The sequence below is a fragment of the Coregonus lavaretus genome (assembly GCF_964263955.1).
Source record: "Coregonus lavaretus genome assembly, chromosome: 16".
Lineage (NCBI taxonomy): Eukaryota > Metazoa > Chordata > Actinopteri > Salmoniformes > Salmonidae > Coregonus > Coregonus lavaretus.
In genome coordinates, this window is record NC_140003.1 from 38,987,000 (window position 1) to 39,008,727 (window position 21,728).

At 44.7% G+C, this 21,728-nt stretch overlaps 1 protein-coding gene across 1 annotated transcript in view; it reads left to right on the forward strand.

Moving 5' to 3' along the window:
- The first annotated feature begins 1,922 nt into the window (after nucleotides 1–1,922).
- The window catches only part of LOC311144048 (importin subunit alpha-4-like), a 32,805-nt gene continuing 12,999 nt past the window's right edge, over nucleotides 1,923–21,728 (forward strand). Inside the window, exons 1-13 of the mRNA XM_084179984.1 lie at nucleotides 1,923–2,074; nucleotides 6,675–6,719; nucleotides 14,240–14,329; nucleotides 14,999–15,028; nucleotides 15,166–15,218; nucleotides 15,540–15,635; nucleotides 16,093–16,178; nucleotides 16,364–16,450; nucleotides 17,248–17,417; nucleotides 17,608–17,652; nucleotides 17,771–17,902; nucleotides 18,290–18,418; nucleotides 18,611–18,715. Of these exons, the coding sequence (XP_084036110.1) occupies nucleotides 2,006–2,074; nucleotides 6,675–6,719; nucleotides 14,240–14,329; nucleotides 14,999–15,028; nucleotides 15,166–15,218; nucleotides 15,540–15,635; nucleotides 16,093–16,178; nucleotides 16,364–16,450; nucleotides 17,248–17,417; nucleotides 17,608–17,652; nucleotides 17,771–17,902; nucleotides 18,290–18,418; nucleotides 18,611–18,715 (1,137 nt within the window). The 5' untranslated portion in view covers nucleotides 1,923–2,005. The remainder of the gene's footprint in view (nucleotides 2,075–6,674; nucleotides 6,720–14,239; nucleotides 14,330–14,998; nucleotides 15,029–15,165; nucleotides 15,219–15,539; nucleotides 15,636–16,092; nucleotides 16,179–16,363; nucleotides 16,451–17,247; nucleotides 17,418–17,607; nucleotides 17,653–17,770; nucleotides 17,903–18,289; nucleotides 18,419–18,610; nucleotides 18,716–21,728) is intronic.

A 21,728-nucleotide genomic window follows, 5' to 3' on the forward strand; every position in this document is an offset into this window, starting at 1 on the left:
TGGAACAAACTTAAACTTGCGCATTTTTTCCATGCTGAATTGAATGTCATTGAGAAAACAAAGGTGTCATAATGTATTTTTTTTCCCGCAAACACCCTTTCTAAATTGTAAAAGTAATCCAAGAAGGAATCTAGTTTTTCAAAAGTATCTGTAATCTTATTTTGCTGTTAACGTAACTGATTAGTATTTTTTTGGGTAATCAGATTACACGAAACTGATTACACGTAATCACTTACTCCCCAACCCTGTATTTGTGGATGTGACATTTTCCAACCCTACTGTATTTCAACTGTCAGATGAACACATATCTCCTTTTGAAGCGTGAAAACTGTCTTCAATTGTAAATGTTTTGTTTTGTTTGCACTAATGACATGTATGTTGAATATTAAACCAAATCGGAATACTTATTGTTGAATACAATAAAGAAACTGGAGTCTCTAGAAGCATTTAACTCTTTTGGAACTCATTGCTTTAATAGTATGTGGGTTTATTTGTGTTTGTTTTAGAAAAGGTTCAAAACATTTGGCTTAAACAAATTATGGCTAAGCTTTTCGCACAACAGGTAAGGGTGTTTTCACACTTGGTCCCTTTCAGACAATTTTTGTGAACTCAGTGCGGTTCGCTTATTTCTTTGTGCAGTGTGAACACTCCAAAGGAACTCAGACCCCTCAAAAGAGCCCCCGAAGCTAACCGAACTGAGACCATCACAAGAGGTGGTCTGAGTTCGGTTCGCTTGAATTCCGGGGTCCAGTTCCCTTTTTTTTTTTTTTGGAACAATGTGAACTCAAAGCTCCCCAAGTTCACTTGTCATTATTCCCGTACTACACACTAGACTACTGCAACACCGTTTCCCCTGCCATAAACCCTCACATTAGTGCCACAAACGAGAGAAGATGATGTGCAGGTTCGCAGATAAAAATGTGTGCTTTTATTGATTAGCAATTGTCAAGGCTTCAGATTATTTGTTTGCAATATGTGATCTATAGGTTAAGAGAGCTTCATAAGCTGTTTATTGATTGTAAGGTTAGAATAGTGTGAGAAGACAACATATTTGGTGAGAATCACAACAGGGTACAAAATCGATTCTAGCTCTTAAAGGGGCAGTAGCCTACCTTGGGTGTACAATTTTCAATTACAACATTATTTGTTCTGCAGTTATTCTATTGCTATTTATTCTGTTACCAATCAAATGTACATGTTAATTGTATCTTCTGATTACAATTATTATGACTCATATTTTAACTAAGTGCAATCTATTAGCTTCCAAAATGTAAGTAGGTGTATCGAGCTGTCCGATAATGCATTCTGATTGAATGGCTTGTCCTGCACTTTGTAAAAGAGGACTTGGTCCACAAAATAGTTGAAGTGAACTGGCAAAAGAGTAGAGTCCTCATTCAAAGGCAAGGTCAGTGTTAATACAAAGAGAACAGAGTTATTTTGCTTTTTCTTTACCCCAGAGTTCACTTTAAAGAGGACTATATGTGAAAACGCCCTAAGACTAAGTCATGCTTTGATAAAGGAATCATATAATTATAGAAACTACATATAGTAGACAAATATTTTCTATTGTTTTCCCCTTTTGACAATGTGATGTGAATAGTAAGCGAACAAACATTTCACAGGCCTCTCTTTCTGATGCCGTTTATGACACTCTTGATGGGAAAATCTTTATTGGTTAAGCCAAGGTACATGATTTGCTGAGGTGTCTGCAGATTTTCAAAATGTTTTAAATGAATGATATTTTTTAAATGTTTATTGACATGAACTTGAAGTGACATGTTGACATCTACTAGTAGCAAGCTAATGGTTTTAATAAGAACCATGGTGATGGCCATTGCTAAAACATCCCTTAAAAAATAGGACAGCCCGTCACGGAGCTCCTCCCTCATACTACCCCCTCTGCGTACGTCTAGCCGGCCCTTTCTGTACTCGGCAGTATATTTACCGTGGTCTGCCTTTCACCGGAGATCGAACGCCGGAGTACTCTCGAACCAAGCAAACAGCCATGGCAGAAAACGCCGGCTTGGATAACCACCGTATTAAGAGCTTCAAAAACAAGGGACGCGATGTCGAGGTAGGATGCATTTATGTAGGGTGATTTACCAATGATCCGTGTTGGATTTACTTTAGACACCGGCTATCTTCACCGGCCTTGTCTGACAATCTTTTGATGAAGCCTTGCTAGCTAGCCAACTAGCTTGCAAGCAAAGAATGGAACGTTAGCTAGCTAAGTGCTCAGCCGGCTTCGCTAACAACGAAAAACCGTTAGCTAGCTACGTTTGGTAGCTGATTACCTAACTAAGCTAACGACGTTAGCAGCTAATTTAGCTACGCTACCACCTGCTTTGAAAGCAGAATAGAGTTGACAGCCCAACTGGCCAAATCCAGAGACGGTAGTTAGCAAGAACATGTATTAACTACATAGATTCTCTATCTAACAAATTGAACCCTGTTCATGACTTACAGTAGCTCGCTATCTTTTAAGCTAGTACCCTTGTCCAACCATAATGAGCTAGCTAGCTAACTGAACAGCTAAAATAGGCATTTTTGAAGGACAGCCTGTGCAAAAAATATTCTTATAGCTAGTTATCTATATAAGCTAGTTAGCTGCTCGGTGAATATGTTGATTGAATTATTCTGTTAGGACTGCATGCTAACGTTAGCTTGAACCGCTTTCAAGGAGCGGGACTCTAACCCGGACGCTTCTAAGAAATCCCGCTATGCCCTCTGACAAACCATCAAACAGGCAAGAGTCAATATAGGACTAAGATTGAATCGTACTACACCGGCTCTGACGCCCGTCGGATGTGGCAGGGCTTGAAAACGATTACAGACTACAAAGGGAAGCACAGCCACGAGCTGCCCAGTGACACAAGCCTACCAGATGAGCTAAACCACTTCTATGCTCGCTTCGAGGCAAGCAACACTGAAGCATGCATGAGAGCACCAGCTGTTCCGGATGACTGTGATCACTGATTGTGGACTACAGGAAAAAAAAAAAAAAAAAAAGAGGACTGAGCACGCCCCCATTCTCATCGACGGGGCTGTAGTGGAACAGGTTGAGAGCTTCAAGTTCCTTGGTGTCCACATCCCCAACAAACTATCATGGTCCAAACACACCAAGACAGTTGTGAAGAGGGCACGACAAAGCCTATTCCCCCTCAGGAGACTGAAAAGATTTGGCATGGGTCCTCAGATCCTCAAAAAATTCTACAGCTGCACCATCGAGAGCATCCTGACTGGTTGCGTCACTGCCTGGTATGGCAACTGCTCGGCCTCCGACCGCAAGACACTACAAATGGTAGTGCGTACGGCCCAGTACATCACTGGGGCCAAGCTTCCTGCCATCCAGAACCTCTATACCAGGCGGTGTCAGAGGAAGGCCCTCAAAATTGTCAGACTCCAGCCACCCTAGTCATAGACTGTTCTCTCTGCTACCGCACGGCAAGCAGTACCGTAGCGCCAAGTCTAGGTCAAATTTGATTTGATTTGATTTACTTGCTAGTTCCACCACACCAGCTTGTTATCCGCTTGTTATTATATTAAGGTCGGTATCTTGTGGTGGAGTTGTCAATGTTAAACTATGGCATACTGACCTCAAATGTATTTATAGTGGTTAGCTGTGCTATCTTTGACAATAACGCGCACACACAGTTCTATGTCTTTACAGAGTTGTACAAAGATTCATCTTGCGGATATCCCCACTGTATGAAGGCTCCCCTTGGAATGGGTTTTCTAAATAGTAGATGAAGATAAGAGTTGATTTATCTTTGGAAGCCATCTAAAACCGTGGGATGTGGACCAGTCCCATAAGTGGTTGTTTTGAAACCGAGAACTAACGTTACAAACACATGGCTACTATGATGGACAGGCAGACATTGCAAAGTGCATTACTAGGGCTATTTCTGGCATCCTGGATGTCTAGCTTGGGTTCTCCCTGGAGGTACAACCCGATCTGGGGCATAGTGGAGGGGCCAGGAGGTAGAATAAGCCCTAAGCAGTACTGATCTGGGACCAGAGAGTTGTGTTCCAGAAACAATCTGGCGCCCACTCTATAGTAGTAGGGTGGGCAGTGGGAAAATCATTCATTGGGGTTTGGTCGAAGGTTAAAGTTTCCCATAGCCACAGATCTAGGATGAGTTTGGTTAACCCTGACCTTAACCGCTAGGATGATCTGACCCTGCCTCAGCAGAAGGGGCAACTTTGGCCAATTCCCCCCAGTTCAACCGTCTCTCACTAAACAGCCTTATGGGACATTATGTGAGATGCAGCCAGCATTATTTATCAGATATACAGTACCAGTCAAATGTTTGGACACATCTACTCATTCCAGGGTGTTCTCTATTTTTTTTACTATTTTCTACATTGTAGAATAATAGTGAAGACATCATTTGTGAAATTGCTTTCCTTAATGCGTTTGAGCCAATCAGTTGGGTTGTGACAAGGTGGGGGGGGGGGTGGTATACAGAAGATAGCCCTATTTGGTAAAAGACCAAGTCCATATTATGGCAAGAACAGCTCAAATAAGCAAAGAGAAACGACAGTCCATCATAACTTTAAGAAATGAAGGTCTGTCAATAAGGAACATTTCAAGAACTTTGAAAGATTCTTCAAGTGCAGTCGCAAAAACCATCAAGCGCTATGATGAAACTGGCTCTCATGAGGACCGCCACAGGAATGGAAGACCCAGAGTTACCTCTGCTGCAGAGGATAAGTTCATTAGAGTTACCAGCCTAAGAAATTGCAGCCCAAATAAATGCTTCACTGAGTTCAAGTAACAGACACATCTCAACATCAACTGAGGAATAGTCCCATGTAGCTCAGTTGGTAGAGCATGGCGCTTGCAACGCCAGGGTTGTGGGTTCGTTTCCCATGGGGGGCCAGTATGAAAATGTATGCACTCACTAACTGTAAGTCGCTCTGGATAAGAGCGTCTGCTAAATGACTAAAATGTAAATTAATGTCTGAGTCAGGCCTTCATGATCGAATTGCTGCAAAGAAACCACTACTAAAGGACACCAATACGAAGAAGAGACTTGCTTAGGCCAAGAAACACGAGCAATGGACATTAGACCGGTGGAAATTTGTCCTTTGGTCTGGAGTCCAAATTGGAGATTTTTAGTTCCAACCGCCGTGTCTCTGTGAGACGCGGTGTGTGTGTGAACGGATGATCTCCGCATGTGTATTTCCCACCGTAAAGCATGGAGGAGGGGGTGTGATGGTTTGGGGGTGCTATGCTGGTGACACTGTCTCTGATTTGATTTAGAATTCAAGGCACACTTAACCAGCATGGCTACCACAGCATTCTGTAGCAATACGCCATCCCATATTGTTTGCACTTAGTGGGACTATCATGTTTTTCAACAGGACAATGACCCAACACACCTCCAGGCTGTGTAAGGGCTATTTGACCAAGAAGGAGAGTGATGGAGTGCTGCATCAGATGACCTGGCCTCCACAATACCCCGACCTCAACCCAATTGAGATGGTTTAGGATGAGTTGGACCGCAGAGTGAAGGAAAAGCAGCCAACAAGTGCTGAGCATATGTGGGAACTCATTCAAGACTGTTGGAAAAGCATTCCTTATGAAGCTGATTTGAGAGAATGCCAAGAGTGTGCAAAGCTGTCATCAAGGCAAAAGGTGGCTATTTGAAGAATCTCAAATATAAAATATATTTTGATGTAACTTTTTTTTTTTTTTTTTTTTTTTTTTACATGATTCCATATGTGTTATTTCATAGTCTTCACTATTATTCTACAATGTAAAAATAAAGAAACCCTTGAATGATTAGGTGAGTCCAAACTTTTGACTGGTAGTGTATGTTTTGCTCTGTAAAGTCTACCGTGTTTGGACTTGCTCAGACAGTGTTCTGGCCTGGGACTTAATTGTTCATTCCAGGTCACCGTATCCAGGGGGAAACACTCACTGTTGGCTCAGGACACTGCCCGCTGGTCAAGCTATGTTTAGGCTACCGTCAAATATATGTATCAACTAATCATTGTCTTCAATCTGAATCAAGGTTAGATGAATCAGATGTTAGTGCTTGGCTAGAACAAAAGCCTGCACCGAACCACACCGGCCCTCTGCTGATTTAGTTGGTGCTCACACCGATGCTCTGACTTGGTCACTGTCTGGTTGTTAGAGAGAGGAGAGGGGGTCTCACTCAGGTTCTCTGCACCTCAGCCTCCCTAGACAGGGGCAAGACCAAACCAAGGCTGTGGATGATGTTACTGACCCACATGACGTAAGGGGCTATTTAGGATGGCAATATGAACCGCAGCGCACAGTCACCAGATCTGAGACCAGCTCACAGTCATGAGTGGACTACGAACACACCGGTTAGGGCTGAGAATTACCTGGGACCTCGCAATATGATATTATCACGATACTTAGGTGCCGAGACGATTCTATTTGTATTCCGATTCAATGTTTCGAACATATTGCTCCCCATATCTCTGCTGCAGAGGGACAAGATCACTAATACTGGTACACAAATGGATGAAACTGAACCGTAACCATATCCAGTGGTGTTACTGTTATGCTGTTAGCCTATAGCTTACATACGAGTCCCCTCAATTCCTAGTCCAGAGAGATGTTATGAATAACTCTACTTAAAAATGTGTTTATGAATGATTCTCTTTCTCATATTGCTTCCTCTGTGTTTGTGTTCCAGACTATGAGAAGACATCGAAATGACGTGACAGTCGAGCTGAGAAAGGTGAGCGAAGAAGCCTCATTTTAATTTGTGATGCAGGACTTTGCAGCGGTGCTTCTACCTCTCCCTATATTAATGTATTAGTATTCACCTCCCTGCTTACCGACACACACAGACCTGTAAACAGGCTGTTTCTTTCTCACCCTGTGTCTTGCCCCAGACAGACTGACTGGGTATTCCTCTCCATCCATACAGAATGACCCCCCTCTCTATAGAGCCTCTAACACCCTCTGTCTCCAACCATGACCTTTCACCTTTGGATTTACCTCTGACCCATGTAAACTGCCTCCTCACCGTGACCTCATAGGCGTGTCTTTGTTTGACCTACTGCAGTGATGTGCTGCAGGTAGAAATTGCTCTTAGGCACAGATCTAGGATCAGTTTACCCTCCCTAGATCCCATCCAATATTGGGATAATGCTAAACTGACCGTTAGACCAATCTAAGAGCAATTTAACCCCATTTCCAGTAGGGCTGGGAATTGCCAGGGACCTCACGATTTATATATGTATTGCGATTCGATACTGTGATTTTATTGCTATTCGATGTTGCAAACATATTGCTCACCATATGTCTGCTGCAGAGGGACTTGAGGGAGCCATGAGAAAACAAGTTTTGATCAGTCATGGAAATAAAAGTGAGAAAAAAAAAAGATTCCTATTTAAAAAGAAGATGGGGAACAAGCTATGAAGGTAAACGTTTTGGTGCAGGTACAGCAAACTAGCGCTAAAATAATATTACAATATTTTCAAAATGTATGATATATCGTCAAAAAATATCCTGATATGTAACTGTATACATCCCCATCACTAACTCCCAGGGATTTCATGGGAATCCCAGTTTGGATGGAGCCCTTGACCAAAACTGACCCCTGAAACTGTTAGCCCAATTCTTATTCACCTTAGTCATTCAGCCACTCCCTCCACATGCCACTACACTTCACCTTGATCTGCAGACCTGTGTACTGTATCTGTATCCTCTATCAGACTAACAGACTACCTCCTAGGGATTAACAGAGATTTAAAAGTATATTCAGATGTAATCTATCCTGAGATGCGTGGTGTGCTTGTCTGCTAAAAGGTGCTACATGGTCAATCCGACGCCTGCATTGGCCTTGCAGCGTTTACGGTGATACGGCCTCTGCAGAAGTCAGGGCATTCATACACTACATGACCAAAAGTATGTGGACACCTGCTTGTCGAACATCTAATTCCAAAATCACGGACATTAATATGGAGTTGCCCCCCCCCCCTTTGCTGCTATAACAGGCTCCACTCATCTGCTAAGGCTTTCCACCAGAACATCTGCTGCAGGGACTTGCTTCCATTCAGCCACAAGCATTTGTGAGGTCGGGCACTGATGTTGGGCGATTAGGCCTGGCTCGCAGTCTGCGTTTCAATTCATCCCGAAGGTATTCGATGTGGTTGTGGTCAGGGCTCTGTGCAGGCCAGTCAAGTTCTTTCACACCGGTCTCGACAAACCATTTCATGCTGAAACAGGAAAGGGCCTTCCCCAAACTGTTGCCACAAAGTTGGAAGCACAGAATCATCTAGGATGTCATTGTATGCTGTAGCGTTAAAGATTTCCATTCACTGGAACTAAGGTGCCTTGCCCAAACCATGAAAAACTGCCCCAGACCATTAATCCTCCTCCACCAAACTTTACAGTTGGCACTATGCATTCGGGCAGGTAGCGTTCTCCTGGCGTCCGCCAAACCCAGATTAGTCCGTCAGACTGCCAGATGGTGAGGCGTGATTCATCACTCCAGAGAACGCGTTTCCACTGCCCCAGAGTCCAATGGCGGTGAGCTTTACACCTCTCCAGTCGACGCTTGGCATTGTGTATGGCTTGTGTGTGGCTGCTCGGCCATCGAAACCCATTTCATGAAGCTCCCGACGAACAGTTCTTGTGCTGACGTTGCTTCCAGGGGCAGTTTGGAAGTCGGTCATGAGTGTTGCAACAGAAGACAGACAATTGTTACGCGCTTCAGCACTCGGTGGTCACGTTCTGTGAGCTTGTGTGGCCTACCACTTCGAGGCTGAGCCATTGTTGCTCCTAGACATTTCCACTTGACAATAACAGCACTTACAGTTGACCGTGACCGCTCTAGCAGGGCAGAAATTTGACAAACTGACTTGTTGGAAAGGTGGCATCCTATGACGGTGCCACGTTGAAAGTCACTGAGCTCTTCAGTAAAGCCATTCTACTGCCAATGTTTGTCTATGGAGATTGCTTGGCTGTGTGCTCGATTTTATACACCTGTCAGCAATGGGTGTGACTGAAGTAGCTGAAGCCACTAATTTGAGGTGGTGTCCACATACTTTTGTGTGTGTGTACATACTACTTGCGCTTCGCGGAGCAGTGCAGAGCTGTTGTAAAGGAAGTTGTCAAGGAAGTGAGTTTTTGTTTATAAAGGACTTACTGCCCCCACCTACCCGTCAACCAATCATGTCAATGCGGTGCTATACGGAGCCCTCCGCATTGTTAAAATATTTGGTACAGAGCTCAATTTGGCCTCTGCAGGCCTCCAGAGGCTCCGCAATTGCGTCAGACCCTCTATACGGTGATTCTGACCACGATTACGGATCAAGCATAAATTGGCTTTAATCTGAGTTGGATACAGTACACCCAATTAGTATGGTAGTCATGCAGCTGCTCTGCTTACACCTTTTGTAAAAGCCAGAGACTGAAGGGTTGCTCTGACCCTCTCCTGTGATTGGCAGCTATCCCTTTTCACTCAAACATCTAACAATCCGCTGCTCTCATGTTGACTCGGTGATCTGACGCAAAATAGTCTCGGCAGGTAGCCTGGCGAGTAGGGCTGTTGGGCCAGTAACTGAAAGGTTACTGGCTGACAAGGTAAAAATCTGTCGCCCCAGGCGCCGAAGACGTGGATTTCGATTTAAGGCAGCCCCCCGCACATCTCTGATTCAGAGGGGTTGGGTTAAATGCGGAAGACACATTTCAGTTTAATGCATTCAGTTGTACAACGGACTAGGTATCCCCCTTTCCTTACTGTTTGTAGGTCCATCTGAACACAGACATTATGACTCAACAACCACTCCTGGACCTGAATCCAAAAGGACAGTACCAAAAGAAATGATCTTTTGATTCTGTTTCTGCATAGTCTGCACAGGGCTGACTGTTCAATGCCCCATAAATTGAGCTTATTTTTATGGTGAGAATTTTATATAATAGCTTAAATTGAAAATAATGGATTGACGTGTCAATTGTTTTGTATATCAGCTCATAAACCCAATGCCATGGTATTGGGACATCAAAAATCTGTTCCCTTATAAATCTGTCCCCTTGTAAATTATGTGCACCCATTGATTCTTAAAGAATATAACATATAAATGCCCCCTGAGCTTAGTTCAACTGTCATACCCCATCAGAACCCAAAATATAAGCTTGTTTTATTCCAGTGTTTAGAAAGCAACATTATAATAATATTATTATTATTATTAACCCCTTTCCTTATTAAATCTTACTTCCTCCCCTCCCCCTGCTAGACCCCCTTCTGGGCTTTGACACACTTCACATTTATTTTCTTTCTCTGACATTAAAACAATCCCTTCAAGGCTTTTGAGTCTCCCACTCTGTCGTTCTACTTCATTTTTTTTTTATTTATGAAAGAGACTTCCTACACATGATGCTGATTGGGATTTGCTGAGTCACATGGTTGAGGGAGAGGGAGAGAAACTGAGGGAGAGAAACGAATGAAATTAGCTCTGGAAGTGAGTGTAGGGATTGCTAAGTTACCGCTGATACAGAGAGTGAGACATGGATAGAAATTGAGAGTTTAGGGTCTAATTCAGTGAGGGATCATAAAGTATGGAGGGATGGAAAGAGTGATGGAGACAGTAGGGCATGTTGGTATTCCGTTGTGCCAGAGCAGAGCGCAGAACAGGGCTGGTTAGTCACCAGCAGCGAGTCACAGCCCAGCACTGCAACACACACTAGAATGTAGGCCAAGGGAATCTCCTCCCTCCCTCCCTCCTACCACTGACTCACATGCCGACCGGCTGTGTGTGTGTCTTTCCCACTCTTGTCAACACCAGTGTGTCCGTCTGCTCCTCATCTTTGTGTGTTTCAATGTAGCCTAGGTGCGTTACAGTTGGTGTGTCTCTTAGTGCTTTTTGAGGTCGGTTCGATTATAAAAATAAAAAAAATTGCGGTGTTGTGTTTCAATATCATTTTAAAAAACATTAAATGCACTGTGCATCATGTGGGTTGAATTCTGTAACAACACATAATAAAACAATGAAAGTCCCATGATGGTAGTGACTGCCCATTACTGCTTATCACTTATTAACTGTAATTTATTTACATTACTTTAATAAAATATTTCAGTTGTGTACATTGCATTTTACTTTCATTCCAAGTCATCTCAATAGAGCTGCTGCCTATGCAGTCTGACAAAATCACTATTTTAGTAGTTCTTCAAAGTAAAAAGGCATACTTTTATGACTGCCGAATACCAACTATCAATCATTTAGATAATCTATTTTCAGGTAGAGATACCTCGCGAAGCAACTGCTCTCTATCCCTGTCGATCGTGCATTCTTCTCTCTCTGTGTCGGCCCCACGCTAAAATAACATGGCAGGCATAAAATAAAGAAGTAATTGAACCGACATGTTATAAAAAGCCTAAATACACTATATATACAAAAGTATATGGACACCCCTTCAATTAGTGGATTAGGCTGTTTTCAGCCACACCCATTGCTGACGGGTGTATAAAATCGAGCACACAGCCCTGCAGTCTCATAGATAAACATTGGCAGTAGAATGGCCTTACTGAAGAGCTCAGTGACTTTTAACATGACACCGTCATAGGATGCTACCTTTCCAACAAATCAGTTCATCAAATTTCTGCCCTGCTGGAGCTGCCCTGGTCAACTGTAAGTGCTGTTGTTGTGAAGTGGAAACGTCTAGGCGCAACAACGGCTCAGCCGCGAAGTGGTAGGCCACACAAGCTCACAGAACGGGACCGCTGAAGCGTGTAAAAATCGTCTGTCCTCGGTTTCAACACTCCCTATCGAGTTCCAAAAGGCCTCCGGAAGCAACGTCAGCACAATAACTGTTTGTTGGGAGCTTTTATGAAATGGGTTTCCATGGCCGAGCAGCCGCACACAAACCTAAGATCACCATGCACCAATGCCAAGCGTCGGCTGGAGTGGTGTAAAGCTCGCCGCCATTGGACTGGAGCAGTGGAAACGCGTTCTCGATGCGACGGCGCACGCAGAGACCTGGCCGTGTGGTGCCAAGACAACAACCTCCCCCCTCAACGTGATCAAGACAAAGGAGATGATTGTGGACTACAGGAAAAAGAAGAGGACCGAGCACGGGGCTGTAGTGGAACAGGTTGAGAGCTTCAAGTTCCTTGGTGTCCACATCACCAACAAACTAACATGGTCCAAGCACACCAAGACAGTCGTGAAGAGGGCACGACGAAACCTATTCCCCCTAAGGAGACTGAAAAGATTTGGCATGGGTCCTCAGATCCTCAAAAGGTTCTACAGCTGCACCATCGAGAGCATCCTGACTGGTTGCGTCACTGCCTGGTATGGCAACTGCTCGGCCTCCGACCGCAAGACACTACAAATGGTAGTGCGTACGGCCCAGTACATCACTGGGGCCAAGCTTCCTACCATCCAGGACCTCCATACCAGGCGGTGTCAGAGGAAGACCCTAAAAATTGTCAGACTCCAGCCACCCTAGTCATAGACTGTTCTCTCTGCTACCGCACGGCAAGCGGTACCGGAGCGCCAAGTCTAGGTCCAAGAGGCTTCTAAACAGCTTCTACCCCCAAGCCATAAGACTCCTGAACATCTTATCAAATGGCTACCCAGACTATTTGCATTGCCCCCCCACCCCTCTTTTACACTGCTGCTACTCTGTTTATTATCTATCACTTTAATAACTCTACCTACATTTTACATTTTAGTCATTTAGCAGACGCTCTTATCCAGAGCGACTTAGTTAGTGAGTGCATACAATTGTTTAAAAAAATAAATAAATGTATACTACATATTTCCTCGACTGACCGGTGCCCCCACACATTGACTTGGTACCGGTACCCCCTGTATATAGCATCGCTATTGTTATTTTTACTGCTGCTATTTAATTATTTGTTACTTTTTTTATTTTCGTATTATTTTATATATTGTGTATATGTATAAAACATTTTTTTGGGGGGGTATTCTTAACTGCATTGTTGGTTAAGGGCTTGTAAGTAAGCATTTCACTGTAAGGTCTACACCTGTTGTATTCGGCGCATGTGACAAATAACATTTGATTTGATGAATCACGCTTCACCATCTGGCAGTCCGTCGGACGAATCTGGGGTTTGCGGATGCCAGGAGAACACTACCTGCCCCAATGCATAGTGCCAACTGTAAAGTTTGGTGGAGGAGGAATAATGGTCTGGGGCTGTTTTTCATGGTTTGGGCTAGGCCCCTTAGTTCCAGTGAAGTGAAATCTTTAACACTACAGCATACAATAATATTCTAGACGATTCTGTGCTTCCAACTTTGTGGCAACAGTTTGGGGAAGGCCCTTTCCTGTTTCAGCATGGCAACGCCCCCCCGTGCACAAAGCGAGGTCCATACAGAAATTGTTTTTCGAGATCGGTGTGTAAGAACTTGAGTGGCCTGCACAGAGCCCTGACCTCAACCCCATCGAACACCTTTGGGATGAGTTGGCATTGTTCCAACATCTAGTGGAACGCCTTCACAGAAGAGTGGAGGCTGTTATAGCAGCGAAGGGGGGACCAACTCCATATTAATGCCCATGATTTTGGAATGAGATGTTTGACGAGCAGGTGTCGACGTACTTTTGGTAATGAAAGTTCAGGATTAAAAATGTGCTTTACAAGTCACATAAGTTGCATGGACTCACTCAGTGTGCTATAATAGTGTTTACCATGATTTTTAAATGACTACCTCATCTCTGCACCCCACACATCTGTCAGGTCTCTCAGTCGAGCAGTGAATTTCAAGCACAGACGCAAGGCTCTTAGACTCACAGCTGTAATCACTGCCTAAGGTGATTCTAACATGTATTGACTCAGGGGGTTGAATACTGATCTAATCAAGATGCAGTATATTAGTGTTAAAAACATTAATCCACTTTGACATAGTATTTTGTGTAGATAGTGGACAACAAATCCATTTTAATCTCACTTTGTAACAACAAAATGTGGAAAAGGTCAACGGGTGTGGATACTTTATGAAGGCACTGTAGGTTAAGTTGAGTAACCTTTATAGGGGACATCTCCATAGCGACACAGGGTTTGTACTTTGTACCCCAGATGTCTCTGGACAGACAGACTCAGGTCCCAGAGATGACACTGACACATGTACACACACATTCTAGGGATGCGAGGGTCAGCCGTTTTCCGACCGATATCCAGCTTGCAGTTAAGTGTTGGTGTTGTATGAGTTAGTGCTACTCTGTCGCATATTTCAGGATTCATCAATGTGTTAGTTTATTCTTTAATCTCTCTTTCTCTTCCGTCAGAACAAACGAGACGAGCATCTACTGAAGAAGAGGAACGTCCCACCGGAGGAGAGTCTGGAGGACTCAGACTTAGACTCAGACTTCAAAGGGGTGTGTGTGAGATGTCACTTTAGCAACTCATTTGCCATTGCGCTGGGCTGGCTATCTCTGAGACGAGAGACTTGTTCCAGATGGAAATGTACTGCCTAGATTATCTGTCAGGTAGGACCAGCCGGACAGGTGTGGCCAACCCTCCTGGAGTTGGATTGACATTAGACATTGTGTCCGCTCTATACAATACATTTCTATGTGTGATGTTGTAATCTAGACATGCGTCTTAACCCCCTGGTCTCCCCATGGCCTCCCTATGGTTTGTATGATGTATGGGGCTCCACAGTGGGATTTTAATGGTGAATTCAGAGAAGCATTTTCACCCTGCTGACTGGAGACCTGTCACTGAGCTAATGAAATGAGATGAGGAATAGGGTCTGGCTGGGATTAGCTGCTACCAGGTGATGTGTAAGCATGACATTCTCAGCCTGTGAGCTCACACGGCCTCAACCAGCCGGTCAACACACCAACTTGGCAGCAGCCACAGAGAAAACAGCACTCTAAAAACACTGCCGTGTAGAGGGAGCCAGAGAGTGTGTGTCTCCTCAGAATGATCCTGCTGCCATTCAATATTCAGTTAAATCGATGTGTATATGTGAATTGTATCCCCTCCCCCATTTTGTTTATCTGTAACCTGGTACTGATGTTGTCCCTTCCCTCTCTTTACAGCAAAACATCACACTAGAAGCCATCTTACAGGTAAGCCTCAACTTCAAGTACGCACATGTTGTCTACTCCTTAACTAAAAAAAACATTATCTCGTTCCTTCTCTCCCTCATCCTCTGTGAGAGTGTGGTGCTGTAATGTGCTCTCTCATTCTCTCTCTATCGCTGAAGAATGCCACCAGTGATAACGCCGTGGTCCAGCTCAATGCCGTACAGGCTGCCAGGTAAGAGTGTGTACACATTTTACTATACTTGTGAGTATCAGAAGTCCTCACAAGATTACTAAACCAACTACAACTCAGAAGTGAGGACATTCTGCCGGTCCTCACTTGTAAAAATGGCTACTTAAGGAGTAGGGATTAAGTGTTAAAATTGAGGTTAGGGTAAATAGGATTTTGAATGGGAATCGATTGTTGGTTCCCAGAAAGTCCTCAAGTGTAGTAAGACGTGTGATCACCATGTCCTTCTCTCTGCTTTGTATCTCTCAAACCCTGTTTTCTATTCCATGACTGAAACATAACACTTCCTGTTTTTGTGTCCGTCAGAAAACTCCTCTCCAGTGACAGAAATCCTCCCATTGATGACTTGATAAAGTCAGGCATCCTGCCCATCCTAGTCAAATGCCTGGAGAGAGATGACAAGTGAGTCTGCTGCTGCATCAGCCCAATGTCCTCCCTTGGACTATCTCTACTATTGCACTGTTGGGACATTTACTGGGAGGGAATCCTGTAGTCTGACATGTGTAATGGCTTGGAGATATGATGCAGATAAGCTGTGTGTGTGGCAGGCACAGGACAGTCCCTTGGCCCTTTTGTCTGGAGCCAACCCAAATAAAAAAAAATCCCCATTCCCAGGACCTTGTGTTCCGGGCAACACACACACACACACACACACACACAGGACCTTGTGGTCAGGAAGGGAGACAGACAAACACCCAGGACAGTAGGGGGCTTGAGGGGAGTTTGGGTGGTCGCCATAGTGATGTGTTGTGGCTGCACAGCTGTAAGGGTGACCACCACTGCAGTCTGTCAGGAGGAAGATATTAGTGGAAGGCCTCTCATTCTTTCTCACTCTCTCCCCCTCCTTTCTCTCCTCTAGTCCATCTCTCCAGTTCGAGGCAGCCTGGGCCCTGACCAACATAGCGTCTGGCACCTCACAACAGACCCAGGCTGTGGTCAAATCCAGTAAGTTCAACAGCTCACCCAGCGGTCGGTCACTCTGCCCTGCTCTTATTCTGACTGTCTGGGGTCGGTCGGTCACTCTGCCCTGCTCTTATTCTGACTGTCTGGGGTCGGTCACTGTTTCTGTTATGTTATATTTGTGTGTGAAATTGATCTGTCAATTTCTAACTCTGTGTGTGTACGTACAGATGCTGTTCCCCTGTTCCTGCGGCTTCTTCACTCTCCCCATCAGAATGTTTGTGAGCAGGCTGTATGGGCTGTAGGTAACATCATAGGTGAGTAAAGAGAGACTCACATGCTGACCACACCGGGCATGCGCATGTTGATTTTGTCCAATCACACCAGACGCAATCAGGACACGCAGGTTGAAATATCAAAACGAACTCTGAACCATCTATATTAATTTGGGGACAAGTTGAAATGCATGAAACATTCATGGACATTTAGCTTGCTGTTGCTAGCTAATTTGTCCTGGGATATAAACATTGGGTTGTTATTTTACCTGAAATGCACAAGGTCCTTTTTTTTCTGGATCTTTGTAGAATTTTGACCCATTTTGAGTCACAAAATCGTGTGTTCTCCACTCCGACAATTAATCCACCGATAAAAGGAGAAACCTAGTTAATTTCTAGTAATCTCTCCTCCTTCAGTCGTCTTCTGTGGACTTTAGATTGTGGTTGGTAACCAACTTTAAGGTGCATTACCACCACCAACTGGACTGGAGTGTGGACTTCAGTTCATCTTTCAATCACCCATGTGGGTGTATGCTCCTAAAAACCAATGAGGAGATGGGAGAGGCGGGACTTGCAGTGCGTCAAGCGTCACAAATAGAACCAAGTTCTATTTTAGCACCTGGCTACGCAGACGCTCGTTGACGCACGAGCAGTTTGGATGAAATGATTGAATAACATGTGTACATTTATTTAGCCACACTCTTGCACGTAACGCGAGTGGTGTGGTCAGCATGTCAGCGAAATGACGTTGCCATGACCTAATCAGTTGACTTGACCAGGAAAAACGCTGTACCCTAATGATGACCCCTGACCTTTAACCTGTGACGCTCCTCCCGCAGGAGATGGGCCACAGTGCAGGGATTATGTCATCTCCCTGGGTGTGGTCAAGCCCCTGCTGTCCTTTATCAACCCCTCCATCCCCATCACTTTCCTCCGCAACGTCACCTGGGTCATCGTCAACCTCTGTCGCAACAAGGACCCACCACCCCCCATGGATACAGTACAGGAGGTAGGTAGGTGTGGGTACCGTGTGTGTTTTGTGTGAGCAGTGTTCTAGTGGGCCTCTCCAGCCAGTCAGCCAAATGACACTTATCACTAGGAGGAATGTTTAGCTACAGAACTTACATGGCCACATTTTCCAGTCTGCTTTTGAAGCCTCATCTTTTCCTCTCCACCTCAAACTGTTTTCTCCTTCCCAGATTCTCCCAGCGCTGTGTGTTCTTCTATACCACACAGATATAAATGTAAGTATATGTTCATTACCCCTAAATGGTACAGTTGGCAGACCATCATTTTGACATCAGCAGCTCAAATAAAACAACACTTATTGGACTCCTTGATGACGTGTGTGTGTGTGTGTAGATCCTGGTGGACACGGTGTGGGCTCTGTCCTACCTGACAGACGGTGGGAACGAGCAAATTCAGATGGTGATAGACTCTGGCGTGGTCCCCTTCCTCGTCCCTCTGCTCAGCCACCAGGAGGTCAAAGTTCAGGTAAGAGGGCTCAACAGGGGGCACCATAGAATTGGGAACAATTACCATGGTAACTGATACAATTCAGACTTGGACCCGAACACACTGTGGTACAGATGGTGTGCATCATTTCCCTCTTTCCTTGAAAGAATCATTGATTGGATTGGTAAAAGCAACAAGTATGGAAACCTTGGCTTTACTGATCACGAGGGCTAGGAGTATTTTAGTAAAACTGCAGCCATATGTTCAAGAAAAAGTCCTAGCTCTACTTACAACATACAGATCAATGATCATTTCAAGGATGGGAGAAAACAATGCATTTTATAAGTAGTAAATCAGGGTGTTTTTTGTATTTTCTGATGTGTTGACATTGTGGGTCTTGACTTGCTGTGACATCACTTCCTGCAGACTGCTGCTCTGAGGGCAGTGGGGAACATTGTGACGGGGACAGACGAGCAGACGCAAGGGGTTCTCAACTGTGACGTCCTCTCCCACTTCCCCAACCTGCTTACACACCCCAAAGAGAAGATCAACAAGGTAGCACACACACACTCTCCCGGAGAGGGAACAGGAAGGGCAAGGGACATGGGGAGGAGGAGGGGAGAAGCTAATGTCCAGGCTTTTCTATGATTGGCCTGCTAATAGGAAACTTTTTGGTTTGACTGTGTGTGATTGGACTGTTAATAGGAAGTGTTGTGGCATAACTGTCTGTGATTGGTTCGTCTACAGGAAGCAGTGTGGTTCCTGTCCAATATCACGGCTGGTAACCAGCAGCAGGTTCAGGCTGTGATCGATGCAGGACTCATCCCCCTGATTATCCACCAGCTGGCCAAGGTGAGAGAGCTGTGGTGTGTGTCGGCATCCGTCTGTAGCGTAGCCAGACGTGTTATTTGGGTGGGCCATCAAAAAAAAAAACTTTCTACACTAACTGCACATTTTGCCATGGGGCAAAGAGAAAAATGTGCTGTTATCTAGCTAATCTCATGCTATTCTACACCTTTTGCCATGAGGCTGAGAGAAAATGTTACTGTTTTTAAAGCAGATTTCTGGCAATTCTACACTTTGTCATGGGGCAGAGAGGAAAAACTGTAGTTGTGTAGCTAATCTCATTAGTGTTGCACGGTACCACGGTACTCTCGCCTGTTATAAAATGTTTATTAAGTCAGTTTTGTTTATAAACTATTTGAATTTTTTAAGCAACAGTAACAATTCGCTTGTATGCGCCAGTCCAATAATGTCAGCGGATCACGTGTGGCAGCTGTAATCAGCCAGCCATATCCAATTCCAGCCATCACTCACCTGCTTCTCTCTGTCTGCTCATCCTGCATCAGTTTATAAAATGTAATTTAGCCATGATGTCGAGGGGGGATGCAGACCCTAATCAGTATTCTGTTACATTTGTAATAATAATTTGTACATTTGATACATTGGAGCAGCGTGCAGAGTGAGCAAAGTTGATACACTGAATCATTTCATCCCTGGTATAACCAAGAGCACAGGCCAGTCTGAGTAGGCCTTGCAAGTTCGCTGTCACGCAGCAGTGCCAGAGAGGAAAAATTGTTTCGCAACAAGCATGCAGCTTTACAGCAAAGAAACCGGCTTGTCTCTAGCTCAAACGGGTTTAAAAAAATGTTTTTTTTTCTGCGCGATGTCGCGCACATTTGATATAATTTCACAAACCATGTCACTGGCCGATTTAAACTAATACCGGATTTTGCATTTTTAAAGCTTCTTTTTTTGTGTGTGTGTATTAGGGGAGAGGCGTTGTGCCGTGAGGTGTTGCTTTATGTTTTTTTTAAACCAGGTTTGCTGTTCATTTGAACAATATGAGATGGAACGAAATTCCATGCAATAATGGCTCTATATAATACTGTACGCTTTCTTGAATTTGTTCTGGATTTGGGGACTGTGAAAAGACATCTGGTGGGGTAAGTTTGTAAGTTGCAAACAATTTAGAATTTTCAATACATTGTTTCTTATAAAAATAAGTGATGCAGTCAGTCTCTCCTAAACTCTCAGCCAAGAGAGACTGGCATGCATAGTATTTATATCAGCCCTCTGATTACAATGAAGAGCAAGACGTGCCCCTCTGTTTTGGGCCAGCTGTGGCTTAACTAGGTCTTTCTTTGCAGCACTGGACCACACGACTGGACAATAATCAAGATTAGACTAAACTAGAGCCTGCAGGACTTGCTTTTTGGAGTGTGGTGTCAAAAAAGTAGAGCATCTCTTTATTACGGACAGACCTCTCCCCATCTTTTACAACTGTTTAACTTTTTTGTTTGGATCCCGCGACATAGTTGGCATCAGTTGCTGGGATTGCTAGTCTCTGTCCAGTGATCCTGCCGACCAAGGACGGGTCTGAGGAGCTATTTGGCGTTGCAGCTAGCCTAGCTGCTAGCTAGCAGCATATCAAGCTAGCAGGGTTTTCTAGTTGAGGGCTTAAACGCAGCCCGCGACGCTGTAAGCCATTGTGGCTGAGACCGCGGATTGTCCTGGGTTTGTGGCTGTCTAGATCCCTGCTGTTTGTTGTTTTCAATCTTCCCTGTGACCTGCCCTGTCGAACTGCGAGGAGTAACAACGTAACCTACGTTGCTAGCTACCATGACAAAGACCAAAGCTGGCGGGAGTACCGTTGTCGAGGACAGTGGTATCTCTATCACACGTGAAGGATCTTTTAAACGAACAAAAATAGTTCTACAAGCAGTTGTTACAACAAGAAAATAGCTTCAAGTGCTTTGTCCAAATACTGGTGGATTCGACTAATAAAAGAATGGACGACCTGACCAGAGAGGTCCAGGGCCTAAAGAACAGTTTGCAGTTCTCCCAAGGTCAGCTCGATGAGTTGAAACAGGAGAACGGCAAGATTACAGCAATCTGTAAGTCATTGAGAGAGGACATCAGTTCTGTGTGTGAATCCATGATAACAATGATGGATAAATCTCAAGGGACATTCAAGGTGTAACAACATGGTTGTGGACGGAATTGCAGAATCTCCACATTACATTTTACATTTACGTCATTTAGCAGACGCTCTTATCCAGAGCGACTTACAAATTGGTGCATTCACCTTATAGCCAGTGGGATAACCACTTTTATATATATATAGATAGATAGATAATATTTTTTTTCTTTCTTTGTGGTGGGGTAAGGGGGGGTAGAAGGATTACTTTATCCTATCCCAGGTATTCCTTAAAGAGGTGGGGTTTCAAGTGTCTCTGGAAGGTGGTGAGTGACTCCGCTGTCCTGGCGTCGTGAGGGAGCTTGTTCCACCATTGGGGTGCCAGAGCAGCGAACGTATTTGACTGGGCTGAGCGGGAACTGTGCTTCTGCAGAGGTAGGGGGGCCAGCAGGCCAGAGGTGGATGAACGCAATGCCCTCGTTTGGGTGTAGGGACTGATCAGAGCCTGAAGGTACGGAGGTGCCGTTCCCCTCACAGCTCCGTAGGCAAGCACCATGGTCTTGTAGCAGATGCGAGCTTCAACTGGAAGCCAGTGGAGTGTGCGGAGGAGCAGGGTGACATGAGAGAACTTGGGAAGGTTGAACACCAGACGGGCTGCAGCATTCTGGATGAGTTGTAGGGGTTTAATGGCACAGGCAGGGAGCCCAGCCAACAGCGAGTTGCAGTAATCCAGATGGGAGATGACAAGTGCCTGGATTAGGACCTGTGCCGCTTCCTGTGTAAGGCAGGGTCGTACTCTCCGAATGTTGTAGAGCATGAACCTACAGGATCGGGTCACCGCCTTGATGTTAGCGGAGAACGACAGGGTGTTGTCCAGGGTCACGCCAAGGCTCTTCGCACTCTGGGAGGAGGACACAACGGAGTTGTCAACCGTGATGGCGAGAT